The sequence below is a fragment of the Erinaceus europaeus genome, chromosome 6 (genome assembly GCF_950295315.1).
Source record: "Erinaceus europaeus chromosome 6, mEriEur2.1, whole genome shotgun sequence".
Taxonomy (NCBI): domain Eukaryota; kingdom Metazoa; phylum Chordata; class Mammalia; order Eulipotyphla; family Erinaceidae; genus Erinaceus; species Erinaceus europaeus.
Window position 1 is genome coordinate 27,184,223 of NC_080167.1, and position 17,378 is coordinate 27,201,600.

At 37.7% G+C, this 17,378-nt stretch overlaps 1 protein-coding gene across 4 annotated transcripts in view; it reads left to right on the top strand.

The window, feature by feature from the left end:
• LYST (lysosomal trafficking regulator) overlaps nucleotides 1–17,378 on the top strand; it is a 188,280-nt gene that overhangs the window by 62,139 nt on the left and 108,763 nt on the right. For all 4 annotated transcript variants that reach the window (XM_016188071.2, XM_060191968.1, XM_060191966.1 and 1 more), the window contains 8 exons: nucleotides 32–2,111; nucleotides 4,537–5,569; nucleotides 8,533–8,694; nucleotides 10,115–10,271; nucleotides 12,214–12,440; nucleotides 13,301–13,367; nucleotides 14,498–14,607; nucleotides 16,130–16,556. In XM_016188071.2, coding sequence (XP_016043557.2) covers nucleotides 32–2,111; nucleotides 4,537–5,569; nucleotides 8,533–8,694; nucleotides 10,115–10,271; nucleotides 12,214–12,440; nucleotides 13,301–13,367; nucleotides 14,498–14,607; nucleotides 16,130–16,556 — 4,263 coding nt within the window. The remainder of the gene's footprint in view (nucleotides 1–31; nucleotides 2,112–4,536; nucleotides 5,570–8,532; nucleotides 8,695–10,114; nucleotides 10,272–12,213; nucleotides 12,441–13,300; nucleotides 13,368–14,497; nucleotides 14,608–16,129; nucleotides 16,557–17,378) is intronic.

A 17,378-nucleotide genomic window follows, 5' to 3' on the forward strand; every position in this document is an offset into this window, starting at 1 on the left:
TATTCTAAACAGTCTTTCTTCATTTTGTCAGATTTTAATCTACCATTCTCAGCTGGTATAATCCTGACCAAAGAAAAGAACTCATGTTCACAACGACCTACTCAGGAAAAATTATATTTAGAAAGAAGTGCCCCATCTGGTCCAGTTTCAGCAAAAGTAAATGTTTTTAGAAAAAGCAGACAACAGCGTAAAATCGCACATCGATACTCTATAAGAGATGCAAGAAAGACACAGATTTCCACTTCAGATTCAGAAGCCAATTCAGATGAGAAAAGTGTAGGAGTGAATAAGTACAGACGGTCCCATCTGCTGCAGCATTTTGTAACACATTCTCCTAAAGAAGACCTCCTTACAGCTAAACTTGACCATACGTCCACCAAAGAGCAGACTCCTCCAGAGACAATGGCTTCAGAAAGTTCCAGAGAGATTATTCCAAGACAGGAGTCAAATACTGACATTTTAAGTGAGCCAGCTGCCTTGTCTATTATCAGTCAGATGAACAATACACCATTTGATTTATGTCATGTTTTGTTATCTTTACTAGAGAAAGTTTGCAAGTTTGACATTACCCTGAACCATAATTCTGCCCTAGCAGCCAGTGTGGTACCCACACTGACAGAATTCCTAGCAGGTGTTGGGGACTGTTGTAATCTAAGTGACAATTTAGAGAGTCAAATGGTTTCCTTAGGTTGGACTGAAGAGCCAGTGGCTTTGATTCAACGGATGCTTTTTCGAACAGTGTTGCATCTCATGTCTGTAGATATTACTACTGCAGAGATGATGCCAGAACATCTTAGAAAAAATTTAACTGACTTACTTAGAGCAGCTTTAAAAATTAGAACTTGTCTAGAAAAACAGTCTGATCCTTTTGCACCAAGACAAAAGAAAACACTACAAGAGATTCAGGAAGGTTTTGTGTTTTCCAAGTATCGTCATAGAGCCCTTCTTTTACCTGAGCTTCTGGAAGGAGTTCTACAGATCCTGATCTGTTGTCTTCAAAGTGCAGCTTCAAATCCCTTTTTCTTCAGTCAGGCCATGGACTTGGTTCAAGAATTCATTCAACATCACGGGTTTAATCTGTTTGAAACAGCAGTTCTTCAAATGGAATGGCTGGTTTTAAGAGATGGAGTTCCTGCTGAGGCCTCAGAACATTTGAAAGTTCTAATAAATAGTGTGATGAAAATAATGAGCACTGTCAAAAAAGTGAAGTCAGAGCAACTTCATCATTCAGTGTGTACAAGGAAAAGGCACAGGCGGTGTGAATATTCACATTTTATGCACCATCACAGAGATCTCTCAGGTCTTCTGGTTTCAGCTTTTAAAAATCAGGTGTCCAAAAATCCATTTGAAGAGACTGCAGATGGAGATGTTTACTATCCTGAGCGATGCTGTTGTATTGCAGTGTGTGCTCATCAGTGTTTACGACTACTGCAGCAGGCCGCCTTGAGCAGTACTTGCATCCAGATTCTGTCAGGCGTTCACAGTGTTGGAATATGCTGTTGTATGGATCCCAAATCTGTCATCATTCCTTTGCTCCATGCTTTCAAATTGCCAGCACTGAGAAACTTTCAACCGCATATCCTGAATATCCTTAGCAAACTTATTTTGGATCAGTTAGGAGGAGCTGAGATATCACAAAAAATCAAGAAAGCAGCTTGCAATATCTGTACTGTGGATTCAGATCAACTGGGCAAATTAGAAGAGACACTGCAGGTACACTCGTATGATAATGAGCCTTCCTCAAACTTATCTAGTCCTTCTTATAAATTCCAAGGGATCCTTCCCAGCAGTATATCTGAAGACTTGTTGTGGAAATGGGACGCCTTAGAAGCTTATCAGAATTTAATTTTTGAAGAAGACAGACTGCATAGTATGCAGATTGCGAATCATATTTGTAATTTAATCCAGAAAGGCAATGTAGTTGTTCAGTGGAAATTGTACAACTACATATTTAACCCTGTGCTCCAAAGAGGAGTTGAGTTAGCACATCATTGTCAACATCTTAGCATTGCTTCAGCTCGAGCTCATATATGCAGCCATCACAACCAGTGTTTGCCTCAGGAAGTGCTTCAGATTTATTTAAAAACTCTGCCTACCCTGCTTAAATCCAGGTTTGTATGTGTACACGTGTATAAATGCTTTTGAACATGTGTTTGTGCAAACACTTGAACTTTTATCCTGATAACTTACCAGTAATATAATTATCTTTACTCTTTTTTTTCTTAGTAATTTTAGTTTAACAGTAAAAAAAAACATCTATCGCAAGTACCATTTTAAGGACTCAAAGACAGATGCATTGATTTTAATTTTCAGTAAACAAAATGTACATTTTTATTTGCTTGTCTTATATCATGCCTTGTATATATAATGATGCTGCTGAGCAGCCTTCCCAATCCAGCTTTCAGTTTTTTACTACTATTTTTTGATAGAGAGAAAGAAAGACAGATAGACAGACAGACACTGGCCATGGCATCATTCCACCATACATAAAATTCCCTTGGTGCTATTTATGTGGTGCTCCCAAATGATGCCAGGGCCTCACACACTATTTACTATGTGAGCTCTCTCCTAGCCAGACCCATCCACCCCCAAGTAAAAATTCAAATATATCCCTGGGGGAAAAGCTGGACACAAATACAAATTAGCCAATAGCAGCAGCATGGTTAAAATATTGTATTATTTTTATTTTATTTTATTTACTTTTAAATATACTTATTTCTTGGCTAGAGACAGAGAAACTGAAACAGGAGAGAGAGAGAGCATTATATAAAAATTATATAAAATAATTTAGGGCTGGGTGGCAGCATGTGCATTCAACCAAGTGTGCTGCCACCCAGCCCTAAATTATTTTATATTTACTTAATAAAATATTATTAGCCATTAGAAATGGCTAATAAAGGACTGTGTTATAAAAAATGGCTTATAAAGGACTGTTGGATGATGAAAAAACATATTTCATGGATAAAATTAAAAATACCATATGCTAATTTGCAATGGTAAATATGTGTGCATATATAATAATATTCCCTGAGGCAATTTATGAAAAAGTACCATATTAAAAAGTGGTCTCCTAGAATGTTGAACTCATACAGGCACCAAACCCCAGCGTATCATTACCTGTAATTATTACCAGTATAATCATTATCTAGTATAGTTACCCTTGTGGCAAAAAAAGAAAATACATACATACATATATACATACATATGAAATAGAAAATGCCATATTCATATTTGTTATTTAAGTTATATATGTAGAAAAATGAGGAAATACAAGTAGGCGAAAAGAGGAAAATTAAAATTAATTAGAATGCCACTATGGGTTTACCAGATTTGACAATCACCAAATCTGATGCTTATAAAATAATTATTTTTATGTCTGACAACTATTCAGATTTATTTATTTATTTATTTTATTTTATTTTATTTTTTGCCTCCAGGGTTATTGCTGGGGCTTGGTGCCTACAACACGAAGCCACTGCTCCTGGAGGCCATTTTTTTCCCTTTCTGTTACCTTGTTGTTGTGGTTACTATTATTGTTGTTATTGCTGTCGTTGTTGTTGGCTAGGACAGACAGAAATGGAGAGAGGAGAGGAAGACAGAGAGGGGGAGAAAAAGATAGACACCTGCAGACCTGCTTCACTGCTTGTGAAATGACCCCCCTGCAAGTGGGGAGCTAGGGGCTTAAACCAGGATCCTTACACAGGTCCTTGTGCTTCACACCATGTGTGCTTAACACATGGCACTATCGCCAGACCCCCTGATTTTTTTAAAATCAGAGCACCTCTCAACTGTGGTTTATGGTGGTGTGGGGGATTGAACCTGGACTTTGGAGCCTCAGGCATGAAAGTCTTTTGCATAACCATTATGCTATTTACCCCGCCCTATTCTGATCTTTCTAATTAAGCCATGTTATTAAAAAACTTGTAGTAAAATATAATTTATCATCATCTTTACAGTTGTTTAAAATAGACCCTGACTTTGTTTAAAAGTGACTTTTCTTTGAAAGTGCTGTAGCTTTTTGTCTTATTTGTAGACAATATGGATCTTTTCTAAGCTGTTGTATATTGACGTTATTACTCAAATTCCTGATAACAAACCCTTTGGTCTGAGGCAGAACTGAAAATCTTGAGATCTGTAGTTTGGCTCTCTTCCTTTAGTAACAAAAAGTCCCAGGTGAATCATCAGACAGATGAGTAAATGCCTGTCTGCCTCAGATGTGATGGTGATTGTGTTATTTAAAATGTATATAGAATTTGTCATGTGGAGAAGAGTGTTCTCCCCTTGAATTACTTCCTTTAATTTGGAACACAAATAACCCTTTCTTTTTAAATGTTGCTGCATAATGCAGTGTTTAGAGAAATAATTTTAATGCGATTTAAGATTCTGGCCATATTTTAGGACATTAGCCAGGTAGCTGATGGGTTAAATTAGGCCATGCTTATATATACAGCCAGCATGACATGTTTAAATACCATTTGTACATATTTATACATGATATTTTTCTATATAAAATCCTGTATTTTTTTTGTCTCACAGGGTAATAAGAGACTTATTCCTAAGTTGTAATGGAGTAAATCAAATAATTGAATTAAATTACTTAGATGGGATTCGAAATCATTCCCTAAAAGTATTTGAAACTCTGATAATCAGCCTAGGGGAACAACAGAAAGACTCTTCAAGTCCAGGTATTGCTGGGATAGACACTGGACAGCAGGCACTGCCATCCTTAAATGTAGGTACTTGTTTTCACAACCAGCAAACTTACTCAGATTCTCCTCAGAGTCTTAGCAAATTTTATGCTGGCCTCAAAGAAGCTTATCCTAGAAAACAGAAGACTGCTAACCAGGATGTTCATATCAACACAATAAACCTCTTCCTCTGTGTGGCATTCTTATGTGTAAGTAAAGAAGCAGAACCTGACAGAGAGCCAGCCAATGATTCAGAAGATACTTCTGGCTATGACAGTACAGCAAGTGAGCCATTGCACCATATGCTGCCCTGTTTGTCTCTTGATAGCCTTGTCTTACCTTCTCCTGAACACATGCATCAAGCAGCAGATATTTGGTCCATGTGTTGTTGGCTCTACATGTTAAGTCCAGTTTTCCAGAAACAGTTTCATAGACTTGGTGGCTTTCGAGTGTGTCATAAATTAGTATTTATGATTATCCAGAAACTATTCAGAAGTCATAAAAAAGAGCAAGAAAAAATACCAGGGGATGTACTACATGTGGCTGAAAAGCAGGACTTCAACAGAACTTCTCAACCTGGCATCACAATGAAGGAGGGTTTATTATCTTTGACTCCAAAAAGTGACCCAGCCCCACTAGGGCTGGATAGTCAAAAAAAGAGTGTTGACAGTTTAGGTCAATTAGAGTCACAGCATCTTTCTCCCATAAGTGTGGAACAAATTTCAGCTACCGAAACTGCTGCTGAGGAAGCAAAGGTATTTGTGAGTCAAGAAAATAAAACCTCCCTTCAGCGCATACGACTTTTGGAAGCCCTTTTGGCCATTTGTCTTCATAGCATCAGAGCTAGTCAACAAAAGGTGGAGTTGGATTTACCTAATCAGGTAACAGTTTGTCCTTCATCCAGCTATTGTGTAATATATCTTGTTTAAAAGCTCTATGCAATACTGATGTCTTTTGTATTCCCAAAGATTCAAAAATTGGGAAGCTCACATATGCTTAGCATTGCACCAGCTATGGTGGAACACACAAAGCAGTATATGACTCATCTTTTGCCTTCAAGAAGTATGTAGTTTAGTGTGGGATCCAAAACCTACTGGTGACAGAATTACCAGTTTTGGGGGCTGAGTGGTGGCACCCCGGCTGAGCGCACATTTTACAGTGCACAAAGACCTGGGTTCAAGCCCCTAATCCCCACCTGCAGGGGGGAAGCTTTGCTAATGGTGGAGCAGGGCTACAGGTGTCTCTTTGTCTCTCCCACTCTCTCCCCCTTTCTCTTCTAGCTGTCTCTGTCCAATAAATAAAGATAATAACAGCAACATTATCAGTTTTGGAAGGTATTAGATTTGCATTGTCTAATGAATAATAATGGATATTGTGTTTAAATTTTACAATCTTGGTATGCTGCAGATGCACCCACCCACCATCTGCTGCAGGTTTGGGCTACTAAGGACTCACATCAGCAGTCATTTCCCAAGATTCCCCGCCTAGAGATGTGGGGGGGGGGGTGCTCACAGCCAGTGACTAATACAATCTCTGGTGCCATTTAGTCTCCAGAATTTCTCTTTTAACTTAGTCAAGACTAGTAATTTCTTCTAAAACCATATTATTGCCCAAATTCTTTTCTCCCTTAAAGCCTTACAGATTTCTCTCAAGAGGAATTCTTAACAAAAAAGAAATCTTCAATTTCAGTCCTTCCTTCAAAAGAACATTTGAATGTGGCAGACCAGTTTCCTCCTTTCTTCTTTTCACTCTTTCACTCTTTCACTCTTTCTTTCTTTCTTTTCTTTCCTCTTTCTTCCTTTCTCTCTCTCTCTCTCTTTTTTATTAGTGATTTAATAATGATTGACAAGATTGTGGGGATAAGAGGAGTACAATTCCATATAATTCCCATCACCAGAGTTCCGTATCCCATTCCCTCCATTGGAAGTTTCCCTACTCTTTATCCCTCTGGGAGTATGGACCAAAGATCTTTATGGGGTGCAGAAGTTAGAAGGTCTGGCTTCTGTAACTGCTTCTCCACTGAGCATGGTTATTGGCAATCTGATCCATACCCCTAGCCTGTTTCCATCTGGGACAGGGCTCTGGGGAGGTAGGGTTCCAGGACATATTGGTGAGATCGTCTTCTTTTCATCCTTTGTCATTGGGACTTTACCACTCTGGGCCAAATTTTTTTAAGATAAAGAGAGACAGAGAGAGGAAGAGACATGAATGCAGTGAAGCTTCCCCCAGTGTGGTGTGGCTCAAACATGGGTTGTAAGCATGGCAAAACAGTCATGCACATTCCCAGACTATTACCACTACCACTACCACTACCTCTCCTCCTCCTCCTCCTTCTTTCTCCTCCTCTTCCTCCTCCTCTTTCTTCTTCCTCCTCCTCCTCCTTCTTCCTCCTCCTTCTTCTTCTTTCTCCTCTTCTTCCTCTTCCTCTTTCTTTTTCCTCCTCCTCCTTCTTCCTCCTCCTTCTTCTTCTTCTTTCTCCTCCTCTTCCTCCTCCTCTTTCTTCTCCTCTTCCTCCTCCTCTTTCTTCTTCCTCCTCCTCCTTCTTCTTCCTCTTCCTCCTTCTTCTTCTTCCTCCTCCTCCTCCTCCTCCTCCTCTTCTCCTTTTTTTTTTTGTCTCCAGAGTTAACACTGGGGTTCAGTGCCTGCACTATGAATCAATCCACTGCTCCTGGAGTCTATTTTTTTCCTTTTTTGTTGCCCTTTATTTTTATTGTTATGGTTATTATTGTTATTGCTGTTGTTGTTGTTGGATAGAACAGAGAAAAATCAAGAGAGGAGGGGAAGACAGAGAAGGAGAGAGAAAGATAGACACCAGTGCTCAATCTGCTGTGCTACCACCCACCCCCACTCTGCCCCCAGATCACTTCTTTCTAATACACTGCTAGCTGTTCCCTCAGGCAATAGACTCACAATACTGCAGTTCTAAGCCCCAAATTACCTCATGTCTAAAAAAACCTTGATGTTCCCACATGTTCATAGGTAAAATCCACACTCTAGTATAGCATGTCAAACCCTTTACATTTGTACTTTTACTTCCTGGCTTAGCCTCATCCCAGCTATCCTTTACTAGGCTGTAATAATCTAACAAAGCCAGCAGATTCTCAGAATGTCATTCTTTGTTATTATTTCTATATCTATGTATACTCTGCTGTCTGACATGTTCTTTCCTTCTGTTTCTATATCTGCTACCTCCTACTTGTCCTGTGGTCCATATCATATAGCCCCTTCTCTGGGACACTTTTGACAGGTCTCAGGCACTTTCTCTCCTTGGAAAACTTTGTTTATAGCTCCAGTATGGTTGTCATTATAGCTTGTGTGGACATGTCTGTGTGACACATTGAAACAGTTCCTTAAGGAAGAAGCCAGTTTCTACCCATCTTTATAGCTTTAGCACCATATAGAAAGAATATTGCCAAGCAACAAATATTCCCTTCAAGGATAGAAGAGAAAGGATAATAAACAAAGGAGAGAAAAAGATTAGAATATAACAGTTTCTTAGAGTTCTAAGGACTCTCTTAAGAATAAGGAATTTGTATAGTCTAGAGGCAGCTAATGAAAACTGAAGTTTCAGCTAATCATTTTGTGATATAATGTATAATAGCTTTGAAATTCAAAGAGGAATGAATAAAACATTGCTAAATAAAAATGTAACAATACATTTATAAATCAAGAAATTTCATTTGTTTTACTTTCATATTAACTGCAAGTAAATGAACTGTTTTCTACTTGTTAAGTAAACAATTTATTTTGCATGTTCAGTTTTTCTTCAAGTACACTATTAATATTCTTAGTGTATATACACACACACATATATATATTCATAGTATTTGTTATTTTACCTTAGAACTTCTCTGTGGATAATATATTGTTGGAAATGAGGGACCATCTCTCCCAGTCAAAGGTGATTGAAACAGAATTAGCAAAGCCCTTACTTGATGCCCTGTTTCGAGTTGCACTGGGGAATCATTCAGCAGATTTTGAACATAATGATGCTGCGACTGAGAAGGTATGAAGAACATACAGTTCTGGTATTTGGACATAACCATTGGACGTAGTAGTGTGTGGGAGTTAGTTCAATGAATATGCTTAGAAAATGACCAGAACTTGGTCAGATGAATTCAGTGGATAATGTTTGCATCATCTGAGATTAGTAGTATTTACTTACATAACAAAAACGAGGTGAGCAGTAGGACATGCTTTTCTTCATCTACTCAAGGGGCCAGGCAGTGTTACACCTGGTTAAGTGCACATATCACAATGCTCAAGGACTCAGTTTCCCCCTGGTCCCCACCTGCAGAGGAAAAGCTTCACGAGTGGTGAAGCAGGGCTGCAGGTCTCTCTTTGTCTCTTTCCCCTCTCTATGTCCCTCTACCTTCTCAATTTTCTCTCTGACTCTATCCAATAATAAGTTAAATAGTGGTCCAAGAGGTGGTGCAGTAGATAAAGCACTGGACTCTCAAGCATGAGGTCCTGAGTTCAATCCCTGGCATCACAATGTACCAGAGTGATGTGTGGTTCTCTCTCTCCTGCTATCTTTCTCATTAATAAATAAACAGACTCTTTAAAAAATAAATTAAATTAAAAAGATTTTTTAAAATAAATAAAGCTAGCACTTTTGAAATTTTTCATGATTTGGGAATGTTCTATGATTAATCAATGAAGCACTTCATATATAAAAATCTATGGCAAAAATCCCATTGAACAAATATGTAAAAATAATATATATTTCTTTTAGAATATATTGAAACTTATTTGATAGAGAAAGAAAGAAATTGAGAGAAAAGAGGAGAAGGAGAGGGAGACAGAGAAGGAGAAGGAGAGGGAGACAGAGAAACTCCTGCAACACTATCTCACCACTACTGAACTTCTCCCTCTACAAGTGGGGACTGAGTGGTTGAGCCTGTGTCCTTGCACATTGTTATCATGTGCACTCAACTGACTGAGCCACCAGTGGACCCTAATAACATATATTTGCTAGCATTGAGTCATAAGCAGTGTAATTCTACCTTATCTTGGTTTTTAGTCATTTCTTGTTATATAATTAGTGAAACTTTTTAGAATTATTTTTTAATTGAAACTATCTATATCTTAATCTGTGAGAAAGCTTCACTTGTTTGTATGGTCTTATTCACGTTATCTAGAGTATTCTGGAAATTTTTGCTCCATGATTTTTATAACTTTCAAAGACTCCTCACCCTCTCTCTTTTCCTTCCCCTCCCTCACCATTTCCTTCTCCATCTCTCTGGTGCCAGGGGCCAAAGGACCTCAGACGTGTTATTTCACTGAGCTATGTCCCCAGATGAAGATTGTTGTCTTAAAGGAAATACTAAAGCTATCACTAAAATGGCTTTTGAGTAATCAGTGTTCTATGACTAACAATGAACAATTATTGCAATCTTTGTTTTTGAATCATACTAATATTCTAGAGCCATCAGTCTGAAGAGGAATTGTCATCCCATCCTGGTGATTTTTCAGAAGAAGCTGAGGATGCTCAGTGTTGTAGCCTTAAACTTTTGATTGAAGAAGAAGGATATGAAGCAGATAGTGAAAGCAACCCTGAGGACAGTGAGGCCCGGGATGACGGTAACTGTCAGTGAACTACTTGTGATCAGATTTACAGATCAGATTATTAGCAAATGTCTTAACAATGATAAAATTTAGAATTTTGTGTTGTCTTTAAAATTAAAAAAAAAAAATCATGCTCTTCAGGCTCCCTGTCACAGGGAGATGTGCAATTGTACCCACGTATCAGAAACCGTACTGTTGGGGGCCAGGTGGTGGCGCACCTGGTTGAGTGCACGTATTATAGTGCACAAGGACCTGAGTTTGAGCCCCCAGTCCCCACCTACTGGGGGAAAGTTTTGTGAATGATGAAGCAGTGCTGCAGGTGTCTCTCTGTCTCTTTCCCTATCTCCCCTCCTCCTCTCAATTTCTGGCTGCCTCTAGCCAATAAATAAATAAAGATAATAAAATTTTTTAATACTTAAAAAAAAGGAACCATACTATAAACCACTAACCCTCCAATAAAATGAGGAAAAGAAATCACACTACCGTTTTATTTGATCCTCATAGAAAATTGAGTTTTGCATAAACAATACAATGAGACTAATTTTGTCACTGCAAACAGTGCCTCAGTGCTTAAGTGTACAGGATGGAGGAAATCCCTATTTTCAGAATATAGTCCAATAGAAATTACAAGCAATACATATTAGAAATAAATAGTGTGAATAAGAGAAGATTGTGTGATGTGATTATGTGATCAGAGAAAGCCTTGCTGGCAAGATTGCTTACCTTGAGGCTCTTTTTTTTTTTTAAAAAAAAATCTATCTTTTCTATTGAAAAGAAGACCATTTCAAGTAGTTTATCATGAAAATTAAATGACAGAAGGAATGCAGACAACTTTATGTGATACTCAAGGGTCTTTAACATAGACTGTTTCCCGGTCTATCACTTTACAACTTGTTCTTGGGATAGAGCTCTGTTTGGGGGCCTAAAGCTTGGGTATACTGGGAATGATTTCTGGAGAGGTTCTCACTTTTATACTCTGACCTTAAGATTGCCCCAATACCATTAATCTTCACTATATTTACTGATGTTTTGTCTACTTCAAAGTCTATTTTCTCTGTTTAGTAATAAGTGGGGGTAATCACTGGTATCCTACATAAAGGGTCTCATAGATTCAATAGCAGATACTCTTTGAAAAAATATATTGGCTCCATGGTGTTAGTTTTACCATGATGATACAGACATAATAATATCTTCTTTTTCCAGGTTTGCTTATTCAATCTTAATTTAACAAATTCTGACCCAGGTAGAAGTTTATGTATTTCTTAACTATATGAATGTTTTTAAAGGGCACAACAGTAATACTTGGTAAGACAGTATATTTTTCACTTTAATGAAGACAAAGTATAGAATTTCTCCAATAGGTGGGCTATATTGCACCAAAGCAAAGGACTCTGGGGAATGAGCGGCTACAGAGGGTGTTGAGCTCCTGGTGCATGATGGTAGAGAAGGACCTAAGTTTGGGGTAAAAGTGTTTTTTGCAGATATATCTCCTATCTCTCATCTCCTATCTCAAGGAGATAGGAGATGAGAGATTGTACTTATTCCTTCAAGCATTAGCCATGCTTCACAGAAGTATCCGTAAGTAAACAAGCTACCTTGTGATTTAGATATATAGAGGTCAGAATGTTTGGCATAGTATTTTTTTCCCCATTTGTATAGAGGAATATGTTATATTTGTATCATATGTCTATAAAAATTACTGTTAGGGTATAGGTGTGACTTAGGAAGTGGAGGGAGGACTGCAGAAAAAATGCACAAAAAATATAGAGAGACATAGATAGATAGATATAGATAGATATCCAGAAATCACTCCCATTCACTATAGCAACAAAATGAATAAAATATCTACAAATAAACATAACCAAAGAAGTAAAAGGCTTGCCACTAGATCTCTTAAATGAAATTTGTTTGGAAAATAAAGACAATCTTTTCTTTTTTTTTTTCTGTACCCTTTCAGGGATAGACTTAAAGCCTGAAGCAGAAGACTTCCATGCGTCAAGCCATCCAAATGACTTTCTTGAAAACCCCACTCAAGGGGAAATAATATATCCTGAGATTTGTATGCTGGAATTGCATTTACTTTCTACTAGTAAAGTCAAACTTGATGTACTTGCTCATGTATTTGAGTATTTTTTGAAAATCATCAGGCAGAAAGAAAAGAATATTGATTTGCTCATGCAACAGGTAAAAGAATACATTTAATTTATATAACCAATATTTATCATATCCATGCCACAGTGATTCATCTCCTTATCTGAGAAGGAACTGTGGAGGAGGCTCAGTGGATAGAATGTAGGACTTATATTTAGGCGACCTGAAGTTCAGTCCTCAGCACCACAGATGCCCGAGCTGAGTAGTGCTCTAAAAAGTTGCTTGCTCTCTTCCTTTTTCTTTCTGTTCTTCCCCTTCTCGTTCTCAGTAAATAAGTAAATAACCTTTGAAATTAAATACCTTTTATAATATTTAGGTATTCTTTTACCATTAAGTGATAGTCTAATAATCTAATTTTATAATTCTCTAAGACAATAAAATTAACGTTATCAACTCGATAGCTAATACTGAACAACTCTGAGAAATAGACATTTTTAAATTGCATTTAATTTAATATATTGCTTTTAGAGGCCAGGTGGTGGCGCAACTTGTTAAGTACACACATTACATTACAGTGCGCAAGGATCCAGGTTCAAGCCCCTGGCCCCACTTGCAGGGAGAAAGATTCACAAGTGATGAAGCAGTGCTGCAGGTGTCTCTGTCTCTCTCCTTCTCTATGTTCCTTTCCCCTCTCAATTTCTCTTTGTCTCTATCCAATAATAAATAATTAAAAGTAATTTTAATTAAAATATATGTATTGGTTTTAAAATCAGAAAATGGAAGCGGTATGAAAATTTAAATGAAAACTATGTGTTTCTACACTTAGCATTCTTTCTATTTTAAAATAACATGTACATGTAGTGTACTATCAAGTAACTTATTAAATGATTATAGTTATTTCATGATTAATGAGGTAACACATTTATTTTCTTATGCTTTTTCTTAATCTTTAGGGAACTGTAAAAAATCTTTTAGGAGGATTCTTGAGTATCTTAACACAGACTGATTCTGACTTTCAGGGTAAGCTGAAACTGTGTTAAACATAATTTGAAATTATCTCTTATGTGAACAAAGAATGAATAATTAATGTTAATATTTTTGGCAAGCATGACTCAGAAGTGATGTTTTACTTTTCCATAATATCTGTATCATATTACTGGTGATACTAACTTTGACCGCTTAGCTAAAGTAGTGTGTGCTTAGTTTCTCCATTATAAAATTACTGTCTTCTCTCTATAATTAGGATTTTCTCAAAGATTAGATTGTCATCTTTTTTATTCATATTTTATTTAAGTCATTACTTTCAGGATCTATTGATTATTCTTGATGAAAACAATATTGTGGTATTTGCCAAATGGTGATTCTGTCTTTCCATCATTCCTTCTACATCTATTAACTGGTGTGTGGTACTATAAGGAAAATTTTTCCTATTTATTTATATTGTGCATGAAAAAATTTTTAATAAAATCAGTACACTAAGTTCTAGGTACTTAGTAGATCCTTTTAATCTGAAGATTTATTTTCAATTTGTCTCTGAAAAGTTTTATTTCCATTAAATTTTAGTAACAGCCTTATTGAGACCTTACTAATACATAATAAAATATGCTCATTTAAAGAGTACAGTTCAATTTTTAAAATATATTCATAGAATTTTATAACCATCTTTACTATCAATTTTAGGATATTTTAGTTACCCCATCAACTTAAGCATTTATTTCCTACTTCTCTTCAATCTTCCACAACACATAGTCCTCTACCCCTGCAATCACATCTACTTTCTATCTTTTAGTTTTTCTTTTTCTGTATATTTTATTTTAAAAAATTCACTATGTGGCTATTTTTGTGACTGGTTTCTTTCACTTCGCACTTAGTGTTCACCCATGCAGCAGCATGCATGAATATTTTATTTTTAGTTTTGATTAATACATTTTTTTACTTAATTTTAATCTTTAAGAAAGGTGGGTTTATTGTTTTTTGTTACTGTTTGGTTTGTATTTAATCACATTGCTAATCAGTAAATTTTGTTTTATCAAAGTGTCTGTGAACAGAGATTACTGGCATTCACTTTTTATATCTTTCATTGAAATTGCTTATTCAGTTTCCTTAATTGTGTATTGACTTTCGTTTTTCCTCTTTTCTCTTTAATTTAGCATGCCAGAGAGTATTGGTCGATCTCCTGGTATCTTTGATGAGTTCAAGAACATGTTCAGAAGAACTAACCCTTCTCTTAAGAATATTTCTGGAGAAATCTCCTTGTACAGTAAATATGCTATAGTTCTTTTTTTTTTTTCACTGTGTATGGGGTAATGACTCAGCAAGTGGAATGTAGAACTTAGATATGTGGGGAACTGAGTTGCATAACCTGGCACCTCATGCTGGAGTGGTACTGTTAATTAGTGACTAATTAGCTAGCTCACCTAGACAGTGGGTACAACCAAGGATTGAACCTAGCCACCACCACACTAAAGGAAGCTTCAGTGTTGTGGTCTCTCTCTCTCTCTCTCTCTCTCCCCCCCCCTCCCACTCCCCCTCTCCCTCTCCCTCCCCCTCCCTCCCTCCCCCCCCCCCACTCCCGTCTCTTGTCTTTTTATCTGGAAAAGGACAATCTGGAGTGGTGAAGTCCTGAGGGGCGGGATTACATATTAAAATAATTAAAAATAAGATAGAAAGTAATCAGGCACTTAATTTTATAAAGTAAATCATGCTAGATGCATCGCTCAGAAATATGGAGAATTTTTAAGGTAGCTACTTTTGCCCCTTATTTAATAATAATTGAGAAAGGGGCAGGCCAGTATCACAGTGGGTTAAATGCACATGGCATGAAGCACAAAGACTGGCTCAAAAATCCTGGTTTGAGCCCCCAGCTCCCTGCCTGCAGCGGGAGGTCACTTCACAAGCAGTGAAGCAGATCTGCAAGTTTCTTATTTTTCTCTTCCCCTCTCTGTCTTCCCCTCCCCTCTCAATTTCTTTCTGTCCTATCCGACAACAACAGCAATTTCAACAATAACAACAACAAGGGCAACAAAAATGGGAAAAAATTGGCCTCTAGGGTCGTGGATTTGTAATGCAGGCACTGAGCCCCAGTGATAACCCTGGAGGCAAAAGTAAATGAATAAATAAATAACTATAAAAAATGACTGAGAGATACAACTATAGATTATTTTGAAATAAGTATATTTAGTTGAATGATTCTTTATATAATTGGTGTATTTAATTTCTAATACTTAAAACTGATTCTTAACATTTTATAGTTGTACCTGTGAGCATCTAACTGTAAAACAAATTAATAACAAGTGATTGCATATGTTAAGAGTAAAATTTCTGGGGGCTGGGCGGTAGTGCAGTGGGTTAAGCGCACATGGTACCAAGTGCAAGGACTGTCATCAGGATCCCAGTTCAAGCCCCCAGTTCCCCACCTGCAGGGGAGTGAGGCAGATCTGTAGGTGTCTACCTTTCTCAACCCCCTCTGTCTTCCCCTCCTCTCTCCATTTCTCTCTGTCCTTTCCAACAATGACAACATCAATAACAACAATAATACTAACTACAACAATAAAACAACAAGGGCAACAAAAGGGGGCAGGGAAAGCAAATTAAAAAAGAATAAAACCACATTTTGTCTTAACAATACAAAAAATGCATGATATGGTAGCTAGAAAGCTATTTAAATAGGAATGCTTATTCATCTATGTGAATATGTTTATATTTTCACTTGTATCCTGATTGAAGGCTATCATGTACTTTGTAGCAGAAGTATAAAAATATCGTTTTTCTTTTTGCTCTAGGAAGTTCTTCTTCTGGGTATTCTAAAAATTGTCGAAAGTAACATTTCAACAAGTCCTTCACAATATCTAACCTTCCCTTTGCTGTACACTCCAAATTTAAGTAACGGTGTCTCATCACAAAAGTGTCCTGGGATTCTGAACAGTAAAACCATGGGACTATTAAGAAGAGCACGAATTTCTCGGAGCAAGAAAGAGGCTGACATTGAAGGTTTTCCCCAGCAGCTGCTGTCCTCTTGGCACGTAGCCCCAGTTCACCTGCCATTGCTGGGCCAAAACTGCTGGCCACACCTATCGGAGGGCTTCAGCATTTCACTATGGTTTAGTGTGGAGTATATCCATGAAGCTGAGAGCAGCACAGAGAAAGGAAAGAAGATGAAGAAAAAACTCACATCATTGATTTCACAGGATGATAGTTTTGATGGAACAGGTATGGTGTACAATTACCTGAATTGTATATGATTTCTCAGATGGCAATTTTAGCTGCATAGAAGTAGTAGAGCAGTGTTCATTAAACACCTTACTTTCTGGTGACACCTCCTGACCTACCAGAGTCTGAGTTGTCAGATAATTCTAATAATCCCGATTTTCTTCTATTAGTCTTATGTGTAGGTCAGGGATAGAATGATGAACCCACGACTTGTGGAATTGCTGCCATTGGGGTCACCAATTCCATTTCCTGCCCATCACTGATTAGGGTGGCTCCTGATGTTAGTAAAGGAAAGCATATAATCTTGGGGCCTACTCTCTTGTTACCTTTTTCTCAGGCCATATCACTCAGTCCAGATTTTATCTCCTTTCTCTCTTTTATTTCAAACTCTCTTTCACATGCTTGAAATAAACATTCCTCTCCTAGCTCCTGACACAGCATATTCTTCTAGCGTTTGCCCTTCTTCCATAGCCAGTCAACAGCGTCAGGTTGAGCCTGATGTAAAGTTTCGAGACCTCCTTTGAATCTGGAGAGGTGGCAGTCATTGACTATGTGGGTCATAGTCTGTCTGGAGCCGCAGGGGCAGTTCAGGTCGTCTCTGGCTCCCCAGCGATGGAACATAGCGGCGCCGGCCATGGCCTGTTCGATAGTGATTGAGGAGGGCCCAATCATAATGTGCTAGGTCAAAGCCGGGTTGACGCTTGCAGGGGTCTGTGATGAGGTGTTTGTTCTTGACCTCAGCTGACTGCCAACTCTGTTTCCAAGAGTCTGGAACAGAGAAGTTCAGTGTAGGTGTAGGAGACCAGATTGGGTGATGAGACA